Source organism: Nerophis ophidion, linkage group LG28, assembly GCF_033978795.1.
Source record: "Nerophis ophidion isolate RoL-2023_Sa linkage group LG28, RoL_Noph_v1.0, whole genome shotgun sequence".
In the NCBI taxonomy this organism is placed as follows: Eukaryota; Metazoa; Chordata; class Actinopteri; order Syngnathiformes; family Syngnathidae; genus Nerophis; species Nerophis ophidion.
This window is the reverse complement of record NC_084638.1, coordinates 31044101-31067509: the sequence shown is the minus strand read 5'-3', so window position 1 is coordinate 31067509 and position 23409 is coordinate 31044101. Positions and strand designations below refer to the sequence as shown.

Genomic DNA, 23409 nt, shown 5'->3' with positions numbered 1-23409 from the left:
ACGTGAGTGGCAAGGCTGATAACCTGCAGTGGTTCTGAACCTTTTTTCAGTGATGTACCCCCTGTGAACATTTTTTTAATTCAAGTACCCCCTAATCAGAGCAAAGCATTTTTGGTTGAAAAAAAAAGAGATAAAGAAGTAAAATACAGCACTATGTCATCAGTTTCTGATTTATTAAATTGTATTACAGTGCAAAATATTGCTCATTTGTAGTGGTCTTTCTTGAACTATTTGGAAAAAAAAGATAAAAATAACTAAAAACTTGTTGAAAAATAAACAAGTGATTCAATTATAAATAAAGATTTCAACACATAGAAGTAATCATTAACTTTAAGTGCCCTCTTTGGGGATTGTAATAGAGATCCATCTGCATTCATGAACTTAATTCTAAACATTTCTTCACAAAAAATAAATCGTTAACATCAATAATTATGGAAAATGTCCACAAAAAATCTAGCTGTCAACACTGAATATTGCATTTTTGTATTTTTTTCACAGTTTATGTACTTACATTCATATTTTGTTGAAATATTATTCACTAAATATATTTATAAAGGATTTTTGAATTGTTGCTATTTTCATTTAGAATGTTTTTAAAAAATCTCACATACCCCTTGGCATACCTTCAAGTACCCCCATTTGAGAACCACTGCCCTACTGCATCAAAAACCGACATCAATGTGTAAAGGATACCACCACATGGGCTCAGGAACACTTAAAAAATATATGCAAAGGATATCACCACACTAGCTCAAGAACACTTTCGAAAACCACAGTCCGTTGCTACATCTTCAAGTGCAGGTTAAAACTCTACAATGCAAAGCGAAAGCCATTTATCAACAACACCCAGAAACGCTGCCGGCTTCGCTGGGCCCGAGCTCATCTAAGATGGACTGATGCAAAGTGGAAAAGTGTTCTGTGGGTCTGACGATTCCACATTTCAAATAGTTTTTGGAAACTGTGGACTTTGTGTCCTCCTGACCAAAGAGGAAAAGAACCGTCCGGACTGTTAACAGGCGTAAAGTTTAAAAGCCAGCATCTGTGATGGTATGGGGATATTAGTGGGTAAGTTACACATCTGTGAAGGCACCATTAATGCTAAAAAGGTACATACAGCAAGACAATGCCAAGCCACATTCTGCACGTGTTACAACAGCGTGGCTTCGTAGTAAAAGAGTGCGGGTACTAGACTGGCCTGCCAGTAGTCCAGACCTGTCTCCCATTGAAAATGTGTGGCACATTATGAAGACTAAAATCCGACAACGGAGACACCCGACTGTTGAACAACTTAAGCTGCACATCAATCAAGAATAGGAAATAATTCCACCTGAAAAGCTTCAAAAATTGATCTCCTCAGTTCCCAAACGTTTACGGAGTGTTGTTCTAAGGAAAGGCCATGTAACACAGTGGTAAAAATGCCCCTCTGCCAACTTATTTGTAATGTGTCGCTGCTATTAAAAGATAAGTTAATGATTATAAAAATTAAGTTTCTGCGTTCGAACATTAAATAGCTGGTCTTTGCAGTCTATTCTATTGAATATAAGTTGAAAAAGATTTGCGTATTCTGTTTTTTTCAATTTCATTAGTTTTGGGTTTTGTACTTCTGCCACCAAAGCCTGGACATAATGTGCATCAGTAGAGCATTTTATCTCTCTTGATAAATGAAAGATAAAAAAGTAATGCATACAAACACAGTTTTAACTCAGGCTTTCCCCCTAATGTAAATGAATGTGGTGCGCCACACCTTGAAAATAGGATTTTTATTTATTCATTCATTGATAGCAAATTAAAGTAATATAAAGTATTGTAGCCCCCAGAAGAAATCACACAAAGTCTGACGCTAATTTTAACATTTATTACCAATATTATGATGACAAACTGCACTATTCCTACAAGTTTTACCTTCCATGCAAAAACTTTGGTCTCGTGAGTCCGCGCTTTCCCGGAATTAGAACAACACATCCCCATTCTCCGTCAATCATCTTTCAAGCACGGACCGTGTCTTTGTAAACACGGGAAAAACTGACATCAAATCCAAACCACACAAAAAATAAACATTACCATTAGCTGGTCGTTACAGTATGAATTGATATTTATACAGCCTATTATTTGTGCACGATTGAAAAAGTGATGGAAACTTTACCACGGAAAAAAGACGTTGATCATCAAAAAAACACAGGCCATTTTGACGGTCTGGAGCGTTGTCAGCATGTCTGTGATGTGGACGTGATTTTTTTATGTAATGCAAATATGCCCGCGGATAACCATCTCCAAAATGTGCTAATATTAAGAGCACAGTGGCGGCTTTTAAAGAAGAGAAAGTCCAACTGGTACAACAGCACCAAGCAAGTGTGATGTCATGCGCGCCTCTTTTATCAGCAACATCGAGGGACCTGAAATAGAATTCTAAACACGAGTACTTTTTATAACAACACCAAAAGAAGATTCTAGATTTGTTTCCAGTTGTTTTTAACAATAGACAGTCATTAAAAGTCTGTAAACAAAGTACATTGTCCAAAAAGCCGCAACAATGGAAAATATGGCAAAATTATTTAAAACATTTTTAATATTAATTGATTTGTTTTAAATGTATGTATACATTTTTTTTTGCCTTTTTAAAGAAAATCATATCACCATAGATAATTATGCAAATTACTCAACGTCACGGTGACCAAGCCCATAACCCCGCCCCCACCGCCACAGGTATCTTGGCTGTTTGGGGTAAACCCTGTAACTTGATACGTTTTGATACAATAAACAAGCTATTCCGAGTTGGTTTTTTTTCTTCAATGAAACCCTTTTTTAAATAAATTGTACACTAACTGGACTGAAATATATGCCTGTCATTATGACTTTTGATTAGAGATGTTTTATCGGCCGATACATGCTTTAAAGGGGAACATTATCACCAAACCTATGCAAGCGTCAATATATACCTTGATGTTGGAGAAAAAATACCATGTATTTTTTTAACCGATTTCCGAACTCTAAATTGGTGAATTTTGGCAAATTAAACGCCTTTCTGTTTATCGGTCTTGTAGCGATGACGTCAGAACGTGATGTCACCGAGGTATAACACCCGCCATTTTCATTTTCACATTACAAACACCCTGTCTCAGCTTTGTTATTTTCCGTTTTTTCGACTATTTTTTGGAACCTTGCAGACATCATGCCTCGTCGGTGTGTTGTCGGAGGGTGTAACAACACTAACAGGGAGGAATTCAAGTTGCACCACTGGCAAGAAATCTGTTGCCAGACCCCCATTGAATGTGCCAGAGTGTCTGCACATTTTACCGGCGATGCTAAGACAGACATGGCACAGAGATGTATGGATAACCTGCAGATGCATTTGCAACGATTAAGTCAACGAAATCACAAAGGTGAGTTTTGTTGATGTTGTTCACTTATGTGCTAATCAGACATATTTGGTCGCAGTATGACTGCCAGCTAATCGATGCTAAAATGGTATGCTAATTGATGCTAATATGCTATTTACGAAACCCGTATGTACATTTGAAACTAGATACCCACATTTAATGCGAAACAAACACTTACCAATCGATGGATTTAAGTTGCTCCAGTGTCACAAGATGCGAAAGTCCTGATCGTTTGGTCCACACATTTTACCGGCGATGCTAATAACGCAGCCATGCTATGGGCCACTTCATTAGGTACACCCATGCTATGGCCGAATAGCCAATAGCTATTCGCTCAATAGCTTCAGTTTCTTCTTCAATTTCATTTTTGCTATCTGCCTCCATTCTCCAACCATCTGTTTCAATACATGCGTAATCTGTTGAATCACTTAAGCCGCTGAAATCCGAGTCTGAATCCGAGCTAATGTTGCTATATCTTGCTGTGGTAACCGCCATGTTGTTTGTATTGGCAGCACTGTATGACGTCACAGGGAAATGGACAGTCGCATCGCAAATAGCGAAAATCAAGAACTTTAAAGCTTTTTTTAGGGATATTCCGGGAGGTGTAAAATTTTGAAAAAAACTTAGAAAAATAAAACAAGCCACTGGGAACTGATTTTTATTGTTTTTAACCCTTTTGGAATTGTGACAATGTTCCCCTTTAAAATGTAATATCGAAAATTATTGGTATCTGTTTCAAACAGTAAAATCTATGACTTTTTAAAACGCAGCTGTACGATAGGTACACGGACATTGCGTCTCCCGGTCATAATGCCAACCCTCCCGATTTTCCTGGGAGACTACCGAATTTCAGTGCCCCTCCCGAAAATCTACCGTGGCAACCATTCTCCCGAATTTCTCCCAATTTCCACACAGACAACAATTTTGGGGTCGTGCCTTAAAGGCCTACTGAAATGAGATTTTCTTATTCAAACGGGAATAGCAGGTCCATTCGATGTGTCATACTTGATCATTTTGTGATATTGCCATATTTTTGCCGAAAGGATTTAGTAGAGAACATTGACGATAAAGTTTGCAACTTCTGGTCGCTAATAAAAACAGCCCTGCCTTTACCGCTAGTATGTGCGTGTGACGTCACGAGTTACAGGGCTCCACACATATTCACATTGTTTATAATGGGAGCCACCAGCAGTAAGAGCAATTCGGACCGAGAAAGCGAAAATTTCCCCATTAATTTGAGTGAGGATGAAAGATTTGTGAATTAAGATATTGATAATGAAGGACAAGAAAGAAAAAAAAAATGGAAAAAAAAAACTTGATGGCTCCGGGCGGCGGCAGTGTCAGCGTTTGAGATGTAATCAGACACATTTACTAGGATAATTCTGGAAGATCCCTTATCTGCTTATTGTTTTAATAGTGTTTTTGTTACGTCTTCGAGGGCGCATGGCTTCGATTGGGTTGTTCCTCAGCACCGCAGGAAGCAAGCAGGAGTAGCGTTGAGGTAAGATTAATTATTTTTAATATAATTAAAGCAGCATCAACAAAATACAAACTGAGGACGCCAACAAGCGTGGAGCTAAACAAAACCAAAATGTCACCAAAGGTGAAAACACGAGGAATGCTAGTCTATACAAACTTACTATTGCAAGGACAAGAAACAGGAGAACGTAAATGTTGCCTTCTGCAAACATTGACCCAGCAACTATTGCTGGGTGACAGCACACTATAAAGGGAGGTGATAAACCAAAACACCTGGTGGGAAACTAATTGCAAAACTAAGACAGGTGAGGAGAATTAGTGCCCATGGAAACAGACAGTAAACAGGGAAAGAGGGTGCACCCAGGAAACAGACTAACACAGAAAAACTACCGAACATAAATCATGCCATGACCCGGGTAACGGATCATGACAGTTTTAGTGAGATTTTAAAGATTGCGAAGACATACCTCGAGGTCGGGTGGCTTCTCCGAGAGAAGCCGAGGAGCCAAGCTCACAGCTGCCTTTTATACAGCTGCTGCAGGACGACGAATAATCCAATGATTTATCCGGTAAGATATATATCACAATTTTCCCATCCAAAAACATGCTGGTTGACGTAAAGAAAACATGTTCGCTTGACTGCTCTGTGTTAAAGGGGAACATTATCAGCAGACCTATGTAAGCGTCAATATATACCTTGATGGTGCAGAAAAAAAGACCATATATTTTTTTTACCGATTTCCGAACTCTAAATGGGTGAATTTTTGCGAATTAAACGCCTTTCTGTTTATCGCTCTGGAGGCGATGAAGTCAGAATGTGACGTCGCCGAGGTAATACAGCCGCCATTTTTATTTTGAACACATTGTAAACATTGGGTCTCAGTTCTGTTATTTTCCATTTTTTCGACTATTTTTTGGAACCTTGGAGACATCATGCCTCGTCGGTGTGTTGCCGGAGGGTGTAACAACACTAACAGGGAGGGATTCAAGTTGCACCACTGGCCCGAGGATGCGAAAGTGTCTGCCGCCAGACCCCCATTGAATGTGCGGGAGTGTCTCCACATTTTACTGGCGATGACAGACATGGCACAGAGATGTATGGATAACCTGCAGATGCATTTGCATTGATAAAGTCAACAAAATCACAAAAGGTGAGTTTTGTTGATGTTGACTTATGTGCTAATCAGACATAGTTGGTCGCGGCGTGACTGCCAGCTAATCGATGCTAACATGCTACGCTAATTGATGCTAACATGCTATTTACCGGCGATGCTAAAGCAGACATGGCACAGAGATGTATGGATAACCTGCAGATGCATTTGCATTGATAAAGTCAACAAAATCACAAAAGGTGAGTTTTGTTGATGTTGACTTATGTGCTAATCAGACATAGTTGGTCGCGGCGTGACTGCCAGCTAATCGATGCTAACATGCTACGCTAATTGATGCTAACATGCTATTTACCGGCGGTGCTAAAGCAGACATGGCACAGAGATTTATAGAATACCTGCAGATGCATTTGCAACGATAAAGTCAACAAAATCACAAAGGTGAGTTTTGTTGACTTTGACTTATGTGCTAATCAGACATATTTGGTCGCGGCGTGACTGCCAGTAAATCGATGCTAACATGCTATTTACCGGCGGTGCTGAAGCAGACATGGCACAGAGATGTATGGATAACCTGCAGATGCATTTGCAACTATATTACGTTTCCTTCCACCCACATTTAATGCGAAAAAAACACGTACCAATCGACGGATTTAAGTTGCTCCATTATCACAAAATGCGAAAGTCCTTATCGTTTGGTACGCACATTTTACCGGCGATGCTAACGCAGCTATTCGGCCATGCTATGGCTATGAATAGTGTCAATAGCTTCAGTTTCTTCTTCAGTACTTTCATACTCCAACCATCCGTTCCAATACATGCGTAATCTGTTGAATCGCTTAAGCCGCTGAAATCTGAGTCTGAATCCGAGCTAATGTCGCTATATCTTGCTGTGGTATTCCCATCGTTTGTTTACATAGGCAGCACTGTATGACGTCACAGGAAAATGGATAGTGGTTTCGAAGATAGCGAAAATAAGGCACTTTAAAGCTTTATTTAGGGATATCCCGGGACCGGTAAAATTATAAAAAAAACTTCAGAAAATACAACAAGCCACTGGGAACTGATTTGTATTGTTTTTAACCCTTTTGAAATTGTGATAATGTTCCCCTTTAAAGGCACTGCCTTTGCGTGCCGGGCCAGTCACACAACAAAGATGACGGGGTGAAGACGCTGCCGAAGGTGAGCCACGTAAATAAGACCGCCCACAAAACGGCTTGAAGATGATCTGTAAAACATAATCTATTCAACAAAGAACCACCATTACATGTTATGTAGACCACAAAGAAGTGTTTTATGACTCCTATAATCCGCCCTATAATCCAGTGCACTTTGTATAGGAAAAAACATAAAAAATAGACCATAAATCCGGTGCGCCCATGGTCCAGAAAATATGGTAATTTATTCGATTATTTGGTGCACAACAATGCCTCAGACTTTGGTCTCGGTGGACCAGCCTGGACAATTAGTCCAGCTTCCTGTTCGAGGTTATAGTTTGAAATTGTTTTAATGGCAAAGTCTGAGGTTGCATTCATGAAACTCCAATTTTTTTAAAAAGGCTCACTGAGGACGCTCACGTTTGTTCTCAACTGTGTAGCTTTTTTACAGCTGTAACCCCCGCCCCTTCCAACATGTGAGGTAAAAGCAACAAGCCAGGATTGTGGCCAGCTGCACGCAGTATGGGAGATAAAGGAGGGTTCAAAAGCCAATCGGTCTTGCATTATACATGTGTCCTGCTGTTATACTGCATACAGTATGTACAATAAAAACACAAGGACGCCCGTATCGTAACTGGAAAGGGTAAACATTTGCCATGTTGCCGTGCTATCATTTTTTATGACGCATGGTGTCTTTTTAAAATTTATCTCCAAAGTTTGAATTTATGATCATTTCGATTGATTTGATATTTCTGCAATACATAGACATTAGTCACTGGAACTTTAACCAAATTGCCAGGAAATTGCACACACTTTTAGGGGGACTGACAAGCACAATTGTGTGAAAAAATGAAAAACGTCATGGCCAAAGTCACTGACCATTTGCCGAATATTGATAAGACTTTGAGGTCATTTGCATTTTATATTTTTACATGCTAACGTTAGCGTGACGACACAGGAAAAGTTAGCGATATTCAAATGTAGTGCCAAGTACCAAAATCCATGGATTTTAGCTGTATATGAATAAAATTTGCAAAAATGCTGACATAAAACGTAAGCAAGCTAATATTAGCATGCTGAAATCGGAGAAGTTAAAACACTTTTAAAATGGCGCAAAGTATCAAAATCCATGATTGTTAGGTTTATACAAGTAAAATGAGCAAAAATGCAACAATAAAATGTTAGCATCCTAATATTAGTATGGTAAAATCGTAGAAGGTAAAACACTTTTAAAATGGCGCAATGTATCAAAATCCATGATTGTTAGGTTTATACAAGTAAAATGAGCAAAAATGCAACAATAAAACGTTAGCATGCTAATATTAGTATGCTAAAATCGGAGAAGTTAAAACACTTTTAAAATGGCGCAAAGTATCAAAATCCATGATTGTTAGGGTTATACAAGTAAAATGAGCAAAAATGCAACCATAAAACGTGAGCATGCTAATATTGGTATGCTAAAATCGGAGAAGTTAAAACACTTTTAAAATGGCGCAAAGTATCAAAATCCATGATTGTTACGTTTATACAAGTAAAATGAGCAAAAATGCAACAACAAAATGGTAGCATGCTAATATTAGTAGGCTAAAATCGGAGAAGTTAAAACACTTTTAAAATGGCGCAATGTATCAAAATCCATGATTGTTAGGTTTATACAAGTAAAATGAGCAAAAATGCAACAATAAAACGTTAGCATGCTAATATTAGTATGCTAAAATCGGAGAAGTTAAAACACTTTTAAAATGGCGCAAAGTATCAAAATCCATGATTGTTATGGTTATACAAGTAAAATGAGCAAAAATGCAACCATAAAACGTGAGCATGCTAATATTAGTATGCTAAAATCGGAGAAGTTAAAACACTTTTAAAATGGCGCAAAGTATCAAAATCCATGATTGTTACGTTTATACAAGTAAAATGAGCAAAAATGCAACAACAAAATGGTAGCATGCTAATATTAGTAGGCTAAAATCGGAGAAGTTAAAACACTTTTAAAAAGGCGCAAAGTATCAAAATCCATGATTGTTAGGTTTATACAAGTAAAATGAGCAAAAATGCAACCATAAAACGTGAGCATGCTAATATTAGTATGCTAAAATCGGAGAAGTTAAAACACTTTTAAAATGGCGCAAAGTATCAAAATCCATGATTGTTACGTTTATACAAGTAAAATGAGCAAAAATGCAACAACAAAATGGTAGCATGCTAATATTAGTAGGCTAAAATCGGAGAAGTTAAAACACTTTTAAAATGGCGCAAAGTATCAAAATCCACGATTGTTAGGTTTATACAAGTAAAATGAGCAAAAATGCAACAATAAAACGTTAGCATGCTAATATTAGTATGCTAAAATCGGAGAAGTTAAAACACTTAAAATGGCGCTAAGTATCAAAATCCATGATTGTTAGGTTTATAAAAGTAAAATGAGCAAAAATGCAACCATAAAACATTAGCATGCTAACACATTAACAGATAAGAGGGAATACCAAAAGTGACGAGGCAGTTCTATAATGTTCCTACACCCTGTCTGGTATGTATTTGTATTTTTTATGTATAAAACCCAAAACCAGTGTAGTTGGCACATTGTGTAAATCGTAAATAAAAAAACAATGATTTGCAAATCCTTTACCCATGATTAGGGCACTAATACACCCCCATTCTATCACAGATGTTGGCTTTTCAACTTTGCGCCTATAATAATCAAGATGGTTCTTTTCCTCTTTGTTCTGGAGCAGTGGTCCCCAACCTTTTTGTGGCTGCGGACCAGTCAATGATTGATATTCGTCCCGCGGCCCGGCGAGGTGGTGAATTATTTTATTTATTTATTTTTTGTGTCATGAAAAAGGGAGATTCTTTGCGTTGGTGCCCTAATTGTAAGTGTATATTGTGTTTTTTTATGTTGATTTAATAAATTAAAAAAATTATACATATATATATATATATATATATATATATATATATATATATAAAATTCTTCTGCGGCCAGGTACCAATCGAGCCGGTGGTTGGGGACCACTGTTCTGGAGGATACAACGTTCACAGTTTCCAAAAACAATCTGAAATGTGAACTCATTAGACCACAGAACACTTTTCCACTTTGCACCAGTCCATCTTAGATGAGCTCGGGCCCAGCGAAGCCGGTGAAGTTTCTGGGTGTTGTTGATAAATGGTTTTCACTTTGCATGGTACACTTTTAACTTGTGCTTACAGATGTAGCGACAAACTAATTACTGACCGGGGTTTTCTGAAGTGTTCCTGAGCCCATATGGTGATATCCTTTACACACTGATGTCGGTTTTTGATGCAGTACTGCCTGAGGTATCAAAGGTCAAGGGCATTGCCGCTTACGTGCGATGATTTCTCCTGATTTTTTTAACCTTTTGATGATATTACGGATCGTAGATGGTGAAATCCCTAAATTCCTTGCAATAGCTCATTGTGTCGTGAAAGGGGGGGGTCGCAGCTAACTGCAAGGTTTGTTCTCCCAGGTTGCAAACGGACTATTCCGGACAGGTCTTGAAGGTAGGAACATATTTATTTCCCAACTAACACGCAACGAAGCACAAAACAAAAAAACAAAGCTAAGGCAAAAACTTCGGACATGAAACATGAAACTAAAGACAGGAAAACCGCACATGAAAAAAATAGCTTTAACTAAGGAAACATGAACTTTGGAATCACAAGAAAACAAGCATGAAACTTTGGCATGAAAAGAGCCATTACGCCAGGCCGACTAACTGGCAAAGACAGGCTTAAATGATAGTCTCTTAATTAGAGCAGGTGCGTGTCCGAACACCAGCGGCAGTTGAAAGTAATGAGTCGCCATGGTAACTAAACAAACAAGGGCGTGCAAACAGGAACTAAAAGAGTCCAAAACTAACAAAAAGTAACAAAAACATAATCCAGACCACAGATCATGACACATTGAGGAATGTTGTTCTAAAACTGTTCGACAATTTGCTCACCCTATTGTTCACAAAAAGGTGACTCCTCACCCCATCCTTGTTTGTGAATGACTGAGCATTTCATGAAAGCTGCTTTTATACCCAACCATGGCACCCACCTGTTCCCGATTAGCCTGTTCACCCGTGAGATCTTCCAAATAAGTTTTTGACGGGCATTCCTCAACTTTTTCAGTCTTTGTATATAAATGGATAGAAAGTACTTTATTGATTCCTTCAGGAGAGTTCCCTCAGGAAAATTTAAATTTTAGCAGCAGTGTACAGAATTGAGATCAAATTGAAAAAGTAAATAATGGGTGTATAAATGGAAATAAAATAGTAAATATAACAATAAGAATAAACAAAAAACAACAATAAGAATAAAAAATAACAGTACAAATAAGAATATAACAGGAGAAACTATGCATGCTATGAAAATGTATTGCACTGTTTTTTGTTGGAGTTTATTTCAGTATTGTTATTGTTTTGCATCCCCCTGTCATCCTAGTACTCCCCTCCCCCCAGAAAGGAGTTGTACAGTGTTTGATGGTCATTCCTCAACTTTCTCAGTCTTTTTTGCCACATGTGCCAGTTTTTTTTAAACGTGTTGCAAGCATGAAATTCCAAATGAGATAAGGCAGGAGATACAGGACAATAAAATGCCGGACAAACCGTTTTAAAAACACTTTTTACCCGAGAGCAATAGTATCACTGAACACAAGATAACAATAAGGACTGTGCACGTTTGGTATTTTTATGAATTTTATGTATTTTTATCTATTTATTTATGTTCTTATGGTTTTATTTATCTATGTTCTTATGGTTTTAAGTATGATTTTGCACTGAATTAGTTTGCATACAATTTCGTTGTACAAATGTACAATGACAATAAAGATATATTCTATTCTATTCTATTTGCAAAATATAACGTTTACCAGTTTGAACGTTAAGTGTCTTGTCTTTGCAGTCTATTCAATTGAATATAGGTTGAAAATAATGTGCAAATCCTAATTCTGTTTTTATTTACTATTTACACAACTTGCCAACTTCACTGGTTTTGGGTTTTGTAAGTCAAACATTTTAAAATGCTAATAATTAGCATGCTAGCACCTAGCAATATAGCATGTCCTGAATGAACTGAACATTTAGACCTTAAAAAAAATGTACTCTGACAACAAAAAACAACCCCACCAAAAAACACCGCAAAGAGGCGGGATTAGCATACTGTGCATTTGGGCTAGCGCACATTTTCCATGTCGTAAACTTCCTCTGAGAACATCGTAAACAAACATGGCGTCGATCGCATGGGACTTCTACACTGTTTCAGAAGACGACTTTTCGCATGCTATATCCACGAAATGGTCAGCAAACATCCAGCGAGGAAGGTGAGAGTACAATGAACTTCAACACATCAAACCTTATCAGCCAACTGAAGCACCAACATTGCGTTTTAAAAGCCTTTGAAGATCCCTGCTTGGTCCATTGCTGTGTTTACGTTGTGGTACAGTGCGGATGTTCTCCCAAAATGTGTTTGTAACTCTTGTTTGGTGTGTGTTCACAGTGTGGCGCATATTTGAAACAGTGATCAACTTTTTATTAAGCCACCCTCAGTGTGACCTGTATGGCTGTTGATCAAGTATGTCTTGCAGTCACTCACGTGTATCAACCAAATAATTTTGCTGTATATATCAAAGCCAGCACACTGTTAATATGATGTTAAGTCGATAGCGATGACATGTAGTAAACGGCGGTAAAGGCAGCGCTAACACGGAACCCTTATGGTATTGTTAACTGGGTGTAAATCAGGACTGATACTTGGACAACACTTACCCCAGGAAATTGTCGGGAGATGTTGGGTGTCTCCTGAAAAAATGGGGAGAATCGACTAGTACGTTGCTATGGTGGATAAGCCGTTCAAAGAAGGTAAATCCATTAAACGTGCATGTTAAAAATGTTTAAGTAATCTTCTCTTGCCGCCCAAACTCACCCAGTGTCTGCATCCAGTGACCCCCAGGCAATTTGAGTTTAAGACCCCTGGGTTAGAGTGTTCGCCCTAAGATCGGCAGGTCGTGAGTTCAAACCCTGGCCGAGTCATACCAAAGACTATACAAATGGTACCCGTTACCTCTCTGCTTGGCACTCAGCATCAAGGGTTGGAATTAGCGGTTAAATCACCAACATGATTCCCGAGTGCGGCCACCGCTGCTGCTCACTGCTCCTCTCACCTCCCAGGGGATGGGTCAAATGCAGAGAGTATTTTCACCACACCTAGTGTGTGTGTGAGACTATCAGTGGTACTTTAACTTTATAAATAAGTTATCGTATTACCGTATTTTTCGGAGTATAAATCGCTCTGGAGTATAAATCGCACCTGCCGAAAATGCATAATAAAGAAGGAAAAAAACATATATAAGTCGCACTGGAGTATAAGTCGCATTTTGGGGGGAAATTTATTTGATAAAACCCAACACCAAGAATAGAAATTTGAAATAAATAAAGAATAGTGAACAACAGGCTGAATATGTACGTTATATGAGGCATAAATAACCAACTGAGAAGGTGCCTGCTATGTTAACCTAACATTATGGTAAGAGTCATTCAAATAACTATAACATATAGAACATGATATACCTTTAACAAACTATCTCTCACTCCTAATCGCTGAATCCCATGAAATCTTATAAGTCTAGTCTTTTACGTTCATCCATCCATCCATCTTCTTCCGCTTAACCGAGGTCGGGTCGCGGGGGCAACAGCTTAAGCAGGGAAACCCAGACTTCCCTCTCCCCAGCCACTTCGTCTAGCTCTTCCCGGGTGATCCCGAGGCGTTCCCAGGCCAGCCGGGAGACATAGTCTTCCCAACGTGTCCTGGGTCTTCCCCGTGGCCTCCTACCAGTTGGACGTGCCCTAAACACCTTCCTCGGGAAGTGTTCGGGTGGCATCCTGACCAGATGCCCGAACCACCTCATCTGGCTCCTCTCGATGTGAAGGAGCAGCGGCTTTACTTTGAGTTCCTCCCGGATGACAGAGCTTCTCACCCTATCTCTAAGGGAGAGACCCGCCACCCGGCGAAGGAAATTTATTTCGGCTGCTTGTACCCGTGATCTTATCCTTTCGGTCATGACCCAAAGCTCATGACCATAGGTGAGGATGGGATTGTAGATCGACCGGTAAATTGAGAGCTTTGCCTTCCGGCTCAGCTCCTTCTTCACCACAACGGATCGGTCCATATTACTGAAGACGCCGCACTCGAGGGAGTACTGGAAAGTGCTCCCTCGGGTGATTCTCTTGTCCTGCTGGGGGACTTCAACGCTTATGTTGGCAAAGACAGTGAAACCTGGAGAGGAGTGATTGGGAAGAATGGCCGCCCGGATCTGAACCAGAGTGGTAGATTTTGTTATTGGACTTTTGTGCTCATTACAGTTTGTCCATAACAAATACCATATGTGTCCATATGTGCACTTGGCACCAGGACACCCTAGGCCGCAGTTCCATGATCGACTTTGTAGTTGTGTCATCGGATTTGCGGCCTCATGTTTTGGGCACTCGGGTGAAGAGAGGGGCGGAGCTTTCTATCGATCACCACCTGGTGGTGAGTTGGCTGCGATGGTGGGGGGGAGGATGCCGGACAGACCTGGATGGCCCAAACACAGTGTAAGGGCTTCTGTTAGGAACGTCTGGCAGAGTCTCCTGTCAGAGAGAATAGTCTCTTACGTGAATGAGCTAAATAATATCATTTGATATTTTGCGGTAATATGTTAATTTCACATATAAGTCGCTCCTGAATAAAGGTCACACCCCCGGCCAAACTGTGAAAAAAACTGCGACTTATAGTCCAAAAAATATGGTATATCGTATCAGTCTTTAGAAGCAGGAATTATCTGTATTGACTTGAAAATAAAATGATCCTGCATCCCTTGTCTCTTTTAACTTTCAGATTCGGGCGGAAGAAGATTGTCTTCATCTCCCTGGCCGCTCAGTGCGTCTCGACCATTTGGCAGTCGTTTTCCCAATCATGGAGGATGTTCTGCATTACGTTCCTCTTCGTCGGCGCCTCACAGATCTCCCTCTATATCTCTGCATTCGTTCTAGGTTGGGATCTTTCCCCGCCTTGCGTTTTTCTATATCAGCTTCACCATCAATCGTTAACCTGTACAGGTACGGAGATGTTCACCAAGACTCTGCGTGTGGTCTTCACGACGCTCGGGGCGTTCCTCTTCTACTGCATCGGCTACATGATGCTGCCATGGATTGCGTATGGCATCCGAGAGTGGAGAACTTTGCTGGCTGTTTTATCCGCGACTACTGTGGTCTACATTCCACTGTGGTGGTATGCTGCACTCATTTAGGGTTTATTTAAAGGGGAACATTATCAGCAGACCTATGTAAGCGTCAATATATACCTTGATGTTGCAGAAAAAAAAGACCATATGTTTTTTTTAACCGATTTCCGAACTCTAAAAGGGTGATTTGGCGATTTAAACGCCTTTTAATTGTTCGCTGTTGGAGCCATGACCTTTCACCCAAGACGTCACAATGGGAAGCAATCCACCATTTTTCTCAAACACATTACACAAACAAGTCAAATCAGCTCTGTTATTTTCCGTTTTTTCGACTGTTTTCCGTACTTTGGAAACATCATGCCTCGTCGGTGTGTTGTCGGAGGGTGTAACAACACGATCAGGGACGGATTCAAGTTGTCTTACGTGGAGTGTGCATCGGTTAGCACGGCATGCTAATCGGTGCTAACATGGCAGAAATGGCAAGAATGTGTGGATATCCTACGACACTCAAAACAGATGCATTTCCAACGATAAAGTCAACGAAATCACAAAGGTGAGTTTTGTTGATATTATTAACTTATGTGCTAATCAAACATATTTGGTCACAGCATGACTGCCAGCTAATCGATGCTAACATGCTATTTAGGCTAGTTGTATGTACATTTGTAGCGATATTTGCATCCAGCCTTTCCTTCCACCGACATTTAATGCCAAACAAACACTTACCAATCGACTGATTTAAGTTGCTCCAGTGGTCAAAAGATGCAATCCTTGGTTAGAAGGCGATCGCTGAATAGCTTCAATAGCTATTCGCTCAATAGCTTCTGTTTCTTCTTCAATCAATCAATCAATGTTAATTCATATAGCCCTAAATCACTAGTGTCTCAAAGGGAGAGGACCACATATGTGGGCAACCTCCCCCCCCCCAGGGGACCGAAAGCAATGGATGTCGAGCGTGTCTAACATGATACTGTGAAAAGTTCAGTCCATGGTGGATCTAACACAGCCGCGAGAGTCCAGTCCAAAGCGGATCCAACACAGCAGCGAGAACCCCGTCCACAGCGGAGCCAGCAGGAAACCATCCCAAGCGGAGCAGATCAGCAGCGCAGAGATGTCCCCAGCTTATACACAGGCGAGCGGTCCATCCTGGGTCCCGACTCCAGACGAGTGGTCCATCCTGGGTCCCGACTCTGGACAGCCAGAACTTCATCCATGGACATCGGACCGGACCCCCTCCAATTTCGTTTTCGCTATCCGCCTCCACACTCCAACCATCCGTTTAATTACACGCGTAATCTGTTGAATCGCTTACGGCGCTGAAATCCGAGTCTGAATCCGAGTTAATGTCGCTATATCAGCCATGTTTGTTAGTATTGGCATCACTATGTGACGTCACAGGAAAATGGACAGCTGGATTTACAGATAGCGAAAATCAGGCACTTTAAAGCCTTTTATCGGGATATTCCATGATTGGTAAAATATTGAAAAAAACTTCGAAAAATAAAATAAGCCACTGGGAACTGATTTTTATTGGTTTTAACCCTTCTGAAATGGTGATAATGTTCCCCTTTAAAGGACATCTAATCTAAAATGCCGTCACCGAACATTAAATTGTTATCTCAAGGTTCATCCCAGAGTCCCCTCGGTGGCTGATCACTCAGGGACGCATGGCAGAGGCCGAGGCCATCGTAAGAGACGCCGCACGGAGGAACGGGGTTGAGACGCCGCTGGTCATCTTCAGAAGACCCGAGGTGGAGTTCCCACGTTCCTACGTTGTAGCGGTCCACACTGGTTGATGATCTCGTTTCCTGTTTCAGCTGCAGACGCTACATCCAGGCAAGACGTACACCATGCTGGACGTTCTTCGATCGAAGAACCTACGATGCATCACGCTCATGTGTCTTGTTTTGTGGTGAGTGGTAGAGTCCCGATCAAAAGTTTACAAACACTCGTAAAGAACATAATGTCATGGCTGTCTTGAGTTTATAATCATTTCTACAACTCTTATTTTTCTGTGATAGAGGGATGGGAGCACATAGTTGTTGGTCACATAAAAAAAAAAATCATGAAGTTTGGTTATTTTATGAATTTACTATGGGTCTACTGAAAATGTGACCAAATCTGCTAATATAATGTTAAAGGCCTACAGAAACCCACTACTACCGACCACGCAGTCTGATAGTTTATATATGAATGATGAAATATTAACATTGCAACACATGCCAATACGGCCGCTTTAGTTTACTAAATTGCAATTTTAAATTTCCCGCGAGGTATCCTGTTGAAAACGTCGCAGAATGATGACGCTTATGTTGACGCGTGCTTGTGACGTTATTGGTTGGAGCGCACGTTTTCCCAGCACCACTCATGGCTAAAAGTAGTCTGCTTTAATCGCATAATTACACGGTAATTTGGACATCTGTGTTGCTGAATCTTTTGCAATTTGTTCAATTAATAATGGAGACTATATCAATCAATCAATCAATCAATGTTTACTTATATAGCCCTAAATCACTAGTGTCTCAAAGGGCTGCACAAACCACTACGACATCCTCGGTAGGCCCACATAAGGGCAAGGAAAACTCACACCCAGTGGGACGTCGGTGACAATGATGACTATGAGAACCTTAGAGAGGAGGAAAGCAATGGATGTCGAGCGGGTCTAACATGATACTGTGAAAGTTCAATCCACAATGGATCCAACACAGTCGCGAGAGTCCAGTCCAAAGCGGATCCAACACAGCAGCGAGAGTCCCGTTCACAGCGGAGCCAGCAGGAAACCATCCCAAGCGGAGGCGGATCAGCATCGCAGAGATGTCCCCAGCCGATACACAGGCAAGCAGTACATGGCCACCGGATCGGACCGGACCCCCTCCACAAGGGAGAGTGGGACATAGAAGAAAAAGAAAAGAAACGGCAGATCAACTGGTCTAAAAAGGGAGTCTATTTAAAGGCTAGAGTATACAAATGAGTTTTAAGGTGAGACTTAAATGCATCTACTGAGGTAGCATCTCGAACTGTTACCGGGAGGGCATTCCAGAGTACTGGAGCCCGAACGGAAAACGCTCTATAGCCCGCAGACTTTTTTTGGGCTTTGGGAATCACTAACAAGCCGGAGTCCTTTGAACGCAGATTTCTTGCCGGGACATATGGTACAATACAATCGGCAAGATAGGATGGAGCTAGACCGTGTAGTATTTTATACGTAAGTAGTAAAACCTTAAAGTCACATCTTAAGTGCACAGGAAGCCAGTGCAGGTGAGCCAGTATAGGTATATATCTATGTATATATGTATATAAAGGTATATACAGTATAGGTATATATGTATGTATATATGTATATAAAGGTATATACAGTATATATGTATGTATATATGTATATAAAGGTATATACAGTACAGGCGTAATGTGATCAAACTTTCTTGTTCTTGTCAAAAGTCTAGCAGCCGCATTTTGTACCAACTGTAATCTTTTAATGCTAGACATGGGGAGACCCGAAAATAATACGTTACAGTAATCGAGGCGAGACGTAACAAACGCATGACGAGATGAGTTTATACCAAAATGGATACATGGATGATAAAGCAGAGGATTGGGAGAATGTCATGTGGTCAGATGAAACCAAAATAGAACCTTATGGTATAAACTCGACTCGTCGTGTTTGGAGGAAGAAGAATACTGAGTTGCATCCCAAGAACACCATAACTACTGTGAAGCATGGGGGCGGAAACATCATGCTTTGGGGCTGTTTTTCTGCTAAGGGGACAGGACGATTGATCCGTGTTAAGGAAAGAATGAATGGGGCCATGTATCGTGAGATTTTGAGCCAAAACCTCCTTCCATCAGTGAGAGCTTTGAATGGTTGACCAAATACTTATTTTCCACCATAATTTACAAATAAATTCTTAAAAATTCCTACAAGTGGGAGAACTTGCACAATCGGTGGCTGACTAAATGATTTTTTGCCCCACTGTACCAATTTTGTCAAGAGGAGTGGTCAAAAATGCAACCAAAAGTGCCTTATTGCTTTAAAACTTGCCAAGGGACATGTCAATCAATCAATCAATCAATGTTTATTTATATAGCCCCAAATCACAAATGTCTCAAAGGACTGCACAAATCATTACGACTACAACATCCTCGGAAGAACCCACAAAAGGGCAAGGAAAACTCACACCCAGTGGGCAGGGAGAATTCACATCCAGTGGGACGCCAGTGACAATGCTGACTATGAGAAACCTTGGAGAGGACCTCAGATGTGGGCAACCCCCCCCCCCCCCCCTCTAGGGGACCGAAAGCAATGGATGTCGAGCGGGTCTAACATGATACTGTGAAAGTTCAATCCATAGTGGCTCCAAGACAGCAGTGAGAGTCCCGTCCACAGGAAACCATCTCAAGCGGATCAGCAGCGTAGAGATGTCCCCAACCGATACAGGCGAGCGGTCCATCCTGGGTCCCGACGAGCGGTCCATCCTGGGTCTCGACTCTGGACAGTCAGTACTTCATCCATGGTCATCGGACCGGACCCCCTCCACAAGGGAGGGGGGGACATAGGAGAAAGAAAAGAAGCGGCAGATCAACTGGTCTAAAAAGGAGGTCTATTTAAAGGCTAGAGTATACAGATGAGTTTTAAGATGAGACCAAATATTAACATTGCTGTACGTATACTTTTGACCCAGCAGATTTGGTCACATTTTCAGTAGACCCATAATAAATCCATATCAGAACAAAACTTCATGAATGTTTTTTGTGACCAACAAGTATGTGCTCAAATCACTCTATCACAAAAAAATAAGAGTTGTAAAATAATTGGAAACTCAAGTCAGCCATGACATTATGTTCTTTACAAGTGTATGTAAACTTTTGACCACGACTGTATATCAAATAGACTAGTAATGAGGAGGAAAAAAAATAGTCCAGTGAATCGTTCTTTCTTCTACCACCAGGATGGCAATAAACGTTGGTTATTTCGGATTGTCCCTGAACACATCCAACCTGAGTGGAAATCCCTTCATGAACTGCTTCTTGTCAGCGATCATAGAGGTGCCTGCTTATGTCATGTCCACATGGCTCCTGAAGAAATGTGCCAGGAGAACTCTTCTCTCCACCTTTCTAGTCATTGGAGGAGGCGTTCTGCTGCTCATCCAGTTCATTCCCGCTCGTAAGTCTCCTCATTGCGAGCGCGCAACCAGTCACCGAGTCCGAAGGAAGAAGAACCGTTTACTAAAGTTCCCTACCACTCTCTCGCTTTCTCCTTTCTAGATCTCGAATATGTGGCCTTAGCTCTGGAAATGGCCGGCAAGTTTGGCTTCACTATGGCCTTCAGCATCGTTTACATCTACACGGCTGAGATCTACCCCACCGTGCTCAGGAACGTCGGCATGGGGATGTGTTCCTCGGCCGCACGCATCGGCAGCATTACCGCTCCTTACGTCATCTATTTAGGTACGTGTCATCTTTCAGTCTTGCGTCATGGCCCGATTTATTGTTTTGTTTTTTCACGTGCTGTTGCTTTTTCTGTCATTTCCAGGCACTTATGACAAGGTTCTTCCGTACATCCTCATGGGAAGTCTCACAATAGCCTCCTCTGTGGTCAACTTCTTCCTTCCAGAGACCCTCAATCGGGACCTTCCAGAAACTTTGGACCAGATGCAGGAATGTCAGGGGTATGTGGCCACAGTTCATCTTTTTTAAGGGGAAATTATTTGGATACCATATTACCTTGAATTGCCGCCGGGGCGCTAATTTAAAACCTCTTCTCACTCCGGCGCTCACCAAAGGCATGCGGTAAATTTAGGCCTGCGCTTAAAGGGGAACATTATCACAATTTCAAAAGGGTTGAAAACAATGAAAATCAGTTGCCAGTGGCTTGTTGTATTTTTTGAAGTTTTTAAAAAAAAAATTCCGGCCCCGGAAATTCCCTAAAAAAAGCTTTAAAGTGCCTTTTTTTCGCTCTCTAGGAAGACACTGTTCATTTTCCTGTGACGTCACACAGTGCTGCCAATGTAAACAAACAATTGCGAATACCACAGCAAGATATAGCGAAATTAGCTCGGATTCAGACTCGGATTTCAGCTGCTTAAGCGATTCAACTGATTACACATGTATTGAAACAGATGGTTGGAGTATGAAAGTATTGAAGAAGAAACTGAAGCTATTGAGCGAATAGCTATTGACGCTATTCATAGCCATAGCATGGCCGAATAGCTGCGTTAGCATCGCCGGTAAAATGTGCGGACCAAACAATCAGGACTTTCGCATCTTGTGACACTGGAGCAACTTAAATCCGTCGATTGGTAAGTGTTTGTTTCGCATTAAATGTGGGTGGAAGGAAACGTAATATAGTTACAAATGCATCTGCAGGTTATCCATACATCTCTGTGCCATGTCTGCTTTAGCACCGCCGGTAGATAGCATGTTAGCATCGATTAGCGTAGCATGCTAGCATCGATTAGCTGGCAGTCAACATCAACAAAACTCACCTTTGTGATTTCGTTGACTTTATCGTTGCAAAGGCATCTGCAGGTTATCCATACATCTCTGTGCCATGTCTGCTTTAGCACCGCCGGTAAGTAGCATGTTTGCGTTCATTAGCGTAGCATGTTAGCATCGATTAGCTGGCAGTCACGCCGCGACCAAATATGTCTGATTAGCACATAAGTCAACATCAACAAAACTCACCTTTGTGATTTCGTTGACTTTATTGTTGCAAATGCATCTGCAGGTTATCCATACATCTCTGTGCCATGTCGGCTTTAGCACCGCCGGTAAATAGCATGTTAGCATCGATTAGCATAGCATGTTAGCATCGATTAGCTGGCAGTCAACATCAACAAAACTCACCTTTGTGATTTCGTTGACTTTATCGTTGCAAAGGCATCTGCAGGTTATCCATACATCTCTGTGCCATGTCTGCTTTAGCACCGCCGGTAAGTAGCATGTTTGCGTCGATTAGCGTAGCATGTTAGCATCGATTAGCTGGCAGTCACGCCGCGACTAAATATGTCTGATTAGCACATAAGTCAACATCAACAAAACTCACCTTTGTGATTTCGTTGACTTTATCGTTGCAAATGCATCTGCAGGTTATCCATACATCTCTGTGCCATGTCTGCTTTAGCACCGCCGGTAAATAGCATGTTAGCATCGATTAGCATAGCATGTTAGCATCGATTAGCTGGCAGTCAACATCAACAAAACTCACCTTTGTGATTTCGTTGACTTTATCGTTGCAAAGGCATCTGCAGGTTATCCATACATCTCTGTGCCATGTCTGCTTTAGCACCGCCGGTAAGTAGCATGTTTGCGTCCATTAGCATAGCATGTTAGCATCGATTAGCTGGCAGTCATGCCGCGACCAAATATGTCTGATTAGCACATAAGTCAACATCAACAAAACTCACCTTTGTGATTTCGTTGACTTTATCGTTGCAAATGCATCTGCAGGTTATCCATACATCTCTGTGCCATGTCTGCTTTAGCACCGCCGGTAAATAGCATGTTAGCATCGATTAGCATAGCATGTTAGCATCGATTAGCTGGCAGTCAACATCAACAAAACTCACCTTTGTGATTTCGTTGACTTTATCGTTGCAAAGGCATCTGCAGGTTATCCATACATCTCTGTGCCATGTCTGCTTCAGCACCGCCGGTAAGTAGCATGTTTGCGTCGATTAGCATAGCATGTTAGCATCGATTAGCTGGCAGTCACGCCGCGACTAAATATGTCTGATTAGCACATAAGTCAACATCAACAAAACTCACCTTTGTGATTTTGTTGACTTTATCGTTGCAAATGCATCTGCAGGTTGTCCGTATATCTTTGTGTCATGTCTTTCATCGCCGGTAAAATGTGGAGACACTCCTGCACATTCACTGGGGGTCTGGCGGCAGACACTTTCACATCTTCGGGCCAGTGGTGCAACTTGAATCCTTCCCTGTTAGTGTTGTTACACCCTCCGACAACACACCCACGAGGCATGATGTCTCCAAGGTTCCAAAAAATAGTCGAAAAAACGGAAAAATAACAGAGCTGAGACCCAATGTTTATAATGTGTTGAAAA

The 23409-nt window shown here is 41.0% G+C and overlaps 2 protein-coding genes across 2 annotated transcripts in view; one reads left to right on the top strand and one right to left on the bottom strand.

Annotated features, from left to right (window-relative positions):
• Positions 1-23409, bottom strand: part of LOC133545681 (solute carrier family 22 member 4-like) — a 145246-nt gene that overhangs the window by 69144 nt on the left and 52693 nt on the right. The gene's annotated exons all lie outside the window — the stretch shown is intronic.
• The window catches only part of LOC133544880 (organic cation/carnitine transporter 2-like), a 37819-nt gene that overhangs the window by 5442 nt on the left and 8968 nt on the right, over positions 1-23409 (top strand). The window contains exons 3-9 of the mRNA XM_061890106.1: positions 15001-15155; positions 15222-15393; positions 16971-17097; positions 17164-17258; positions 20293-20507; positions 20609-20791; positions 20877-21012. Coding sequence (XP_061746090.1) covers positions 15001-15155; positions 15222-15393; positions 16971-17097; positions 17164-17258; positions 20293-20507; positions 20609-20791; positions 20877-21012 — 1083 coding nt within the window. The remainder of the gene's footprint in view (positions 1-15000; positions 15156-15221; positions 15394-16970; positions 17098-17163; positions 17259-20292; positions 20508-20608; positions 20792-20876; positions 21013-23409) is intronic.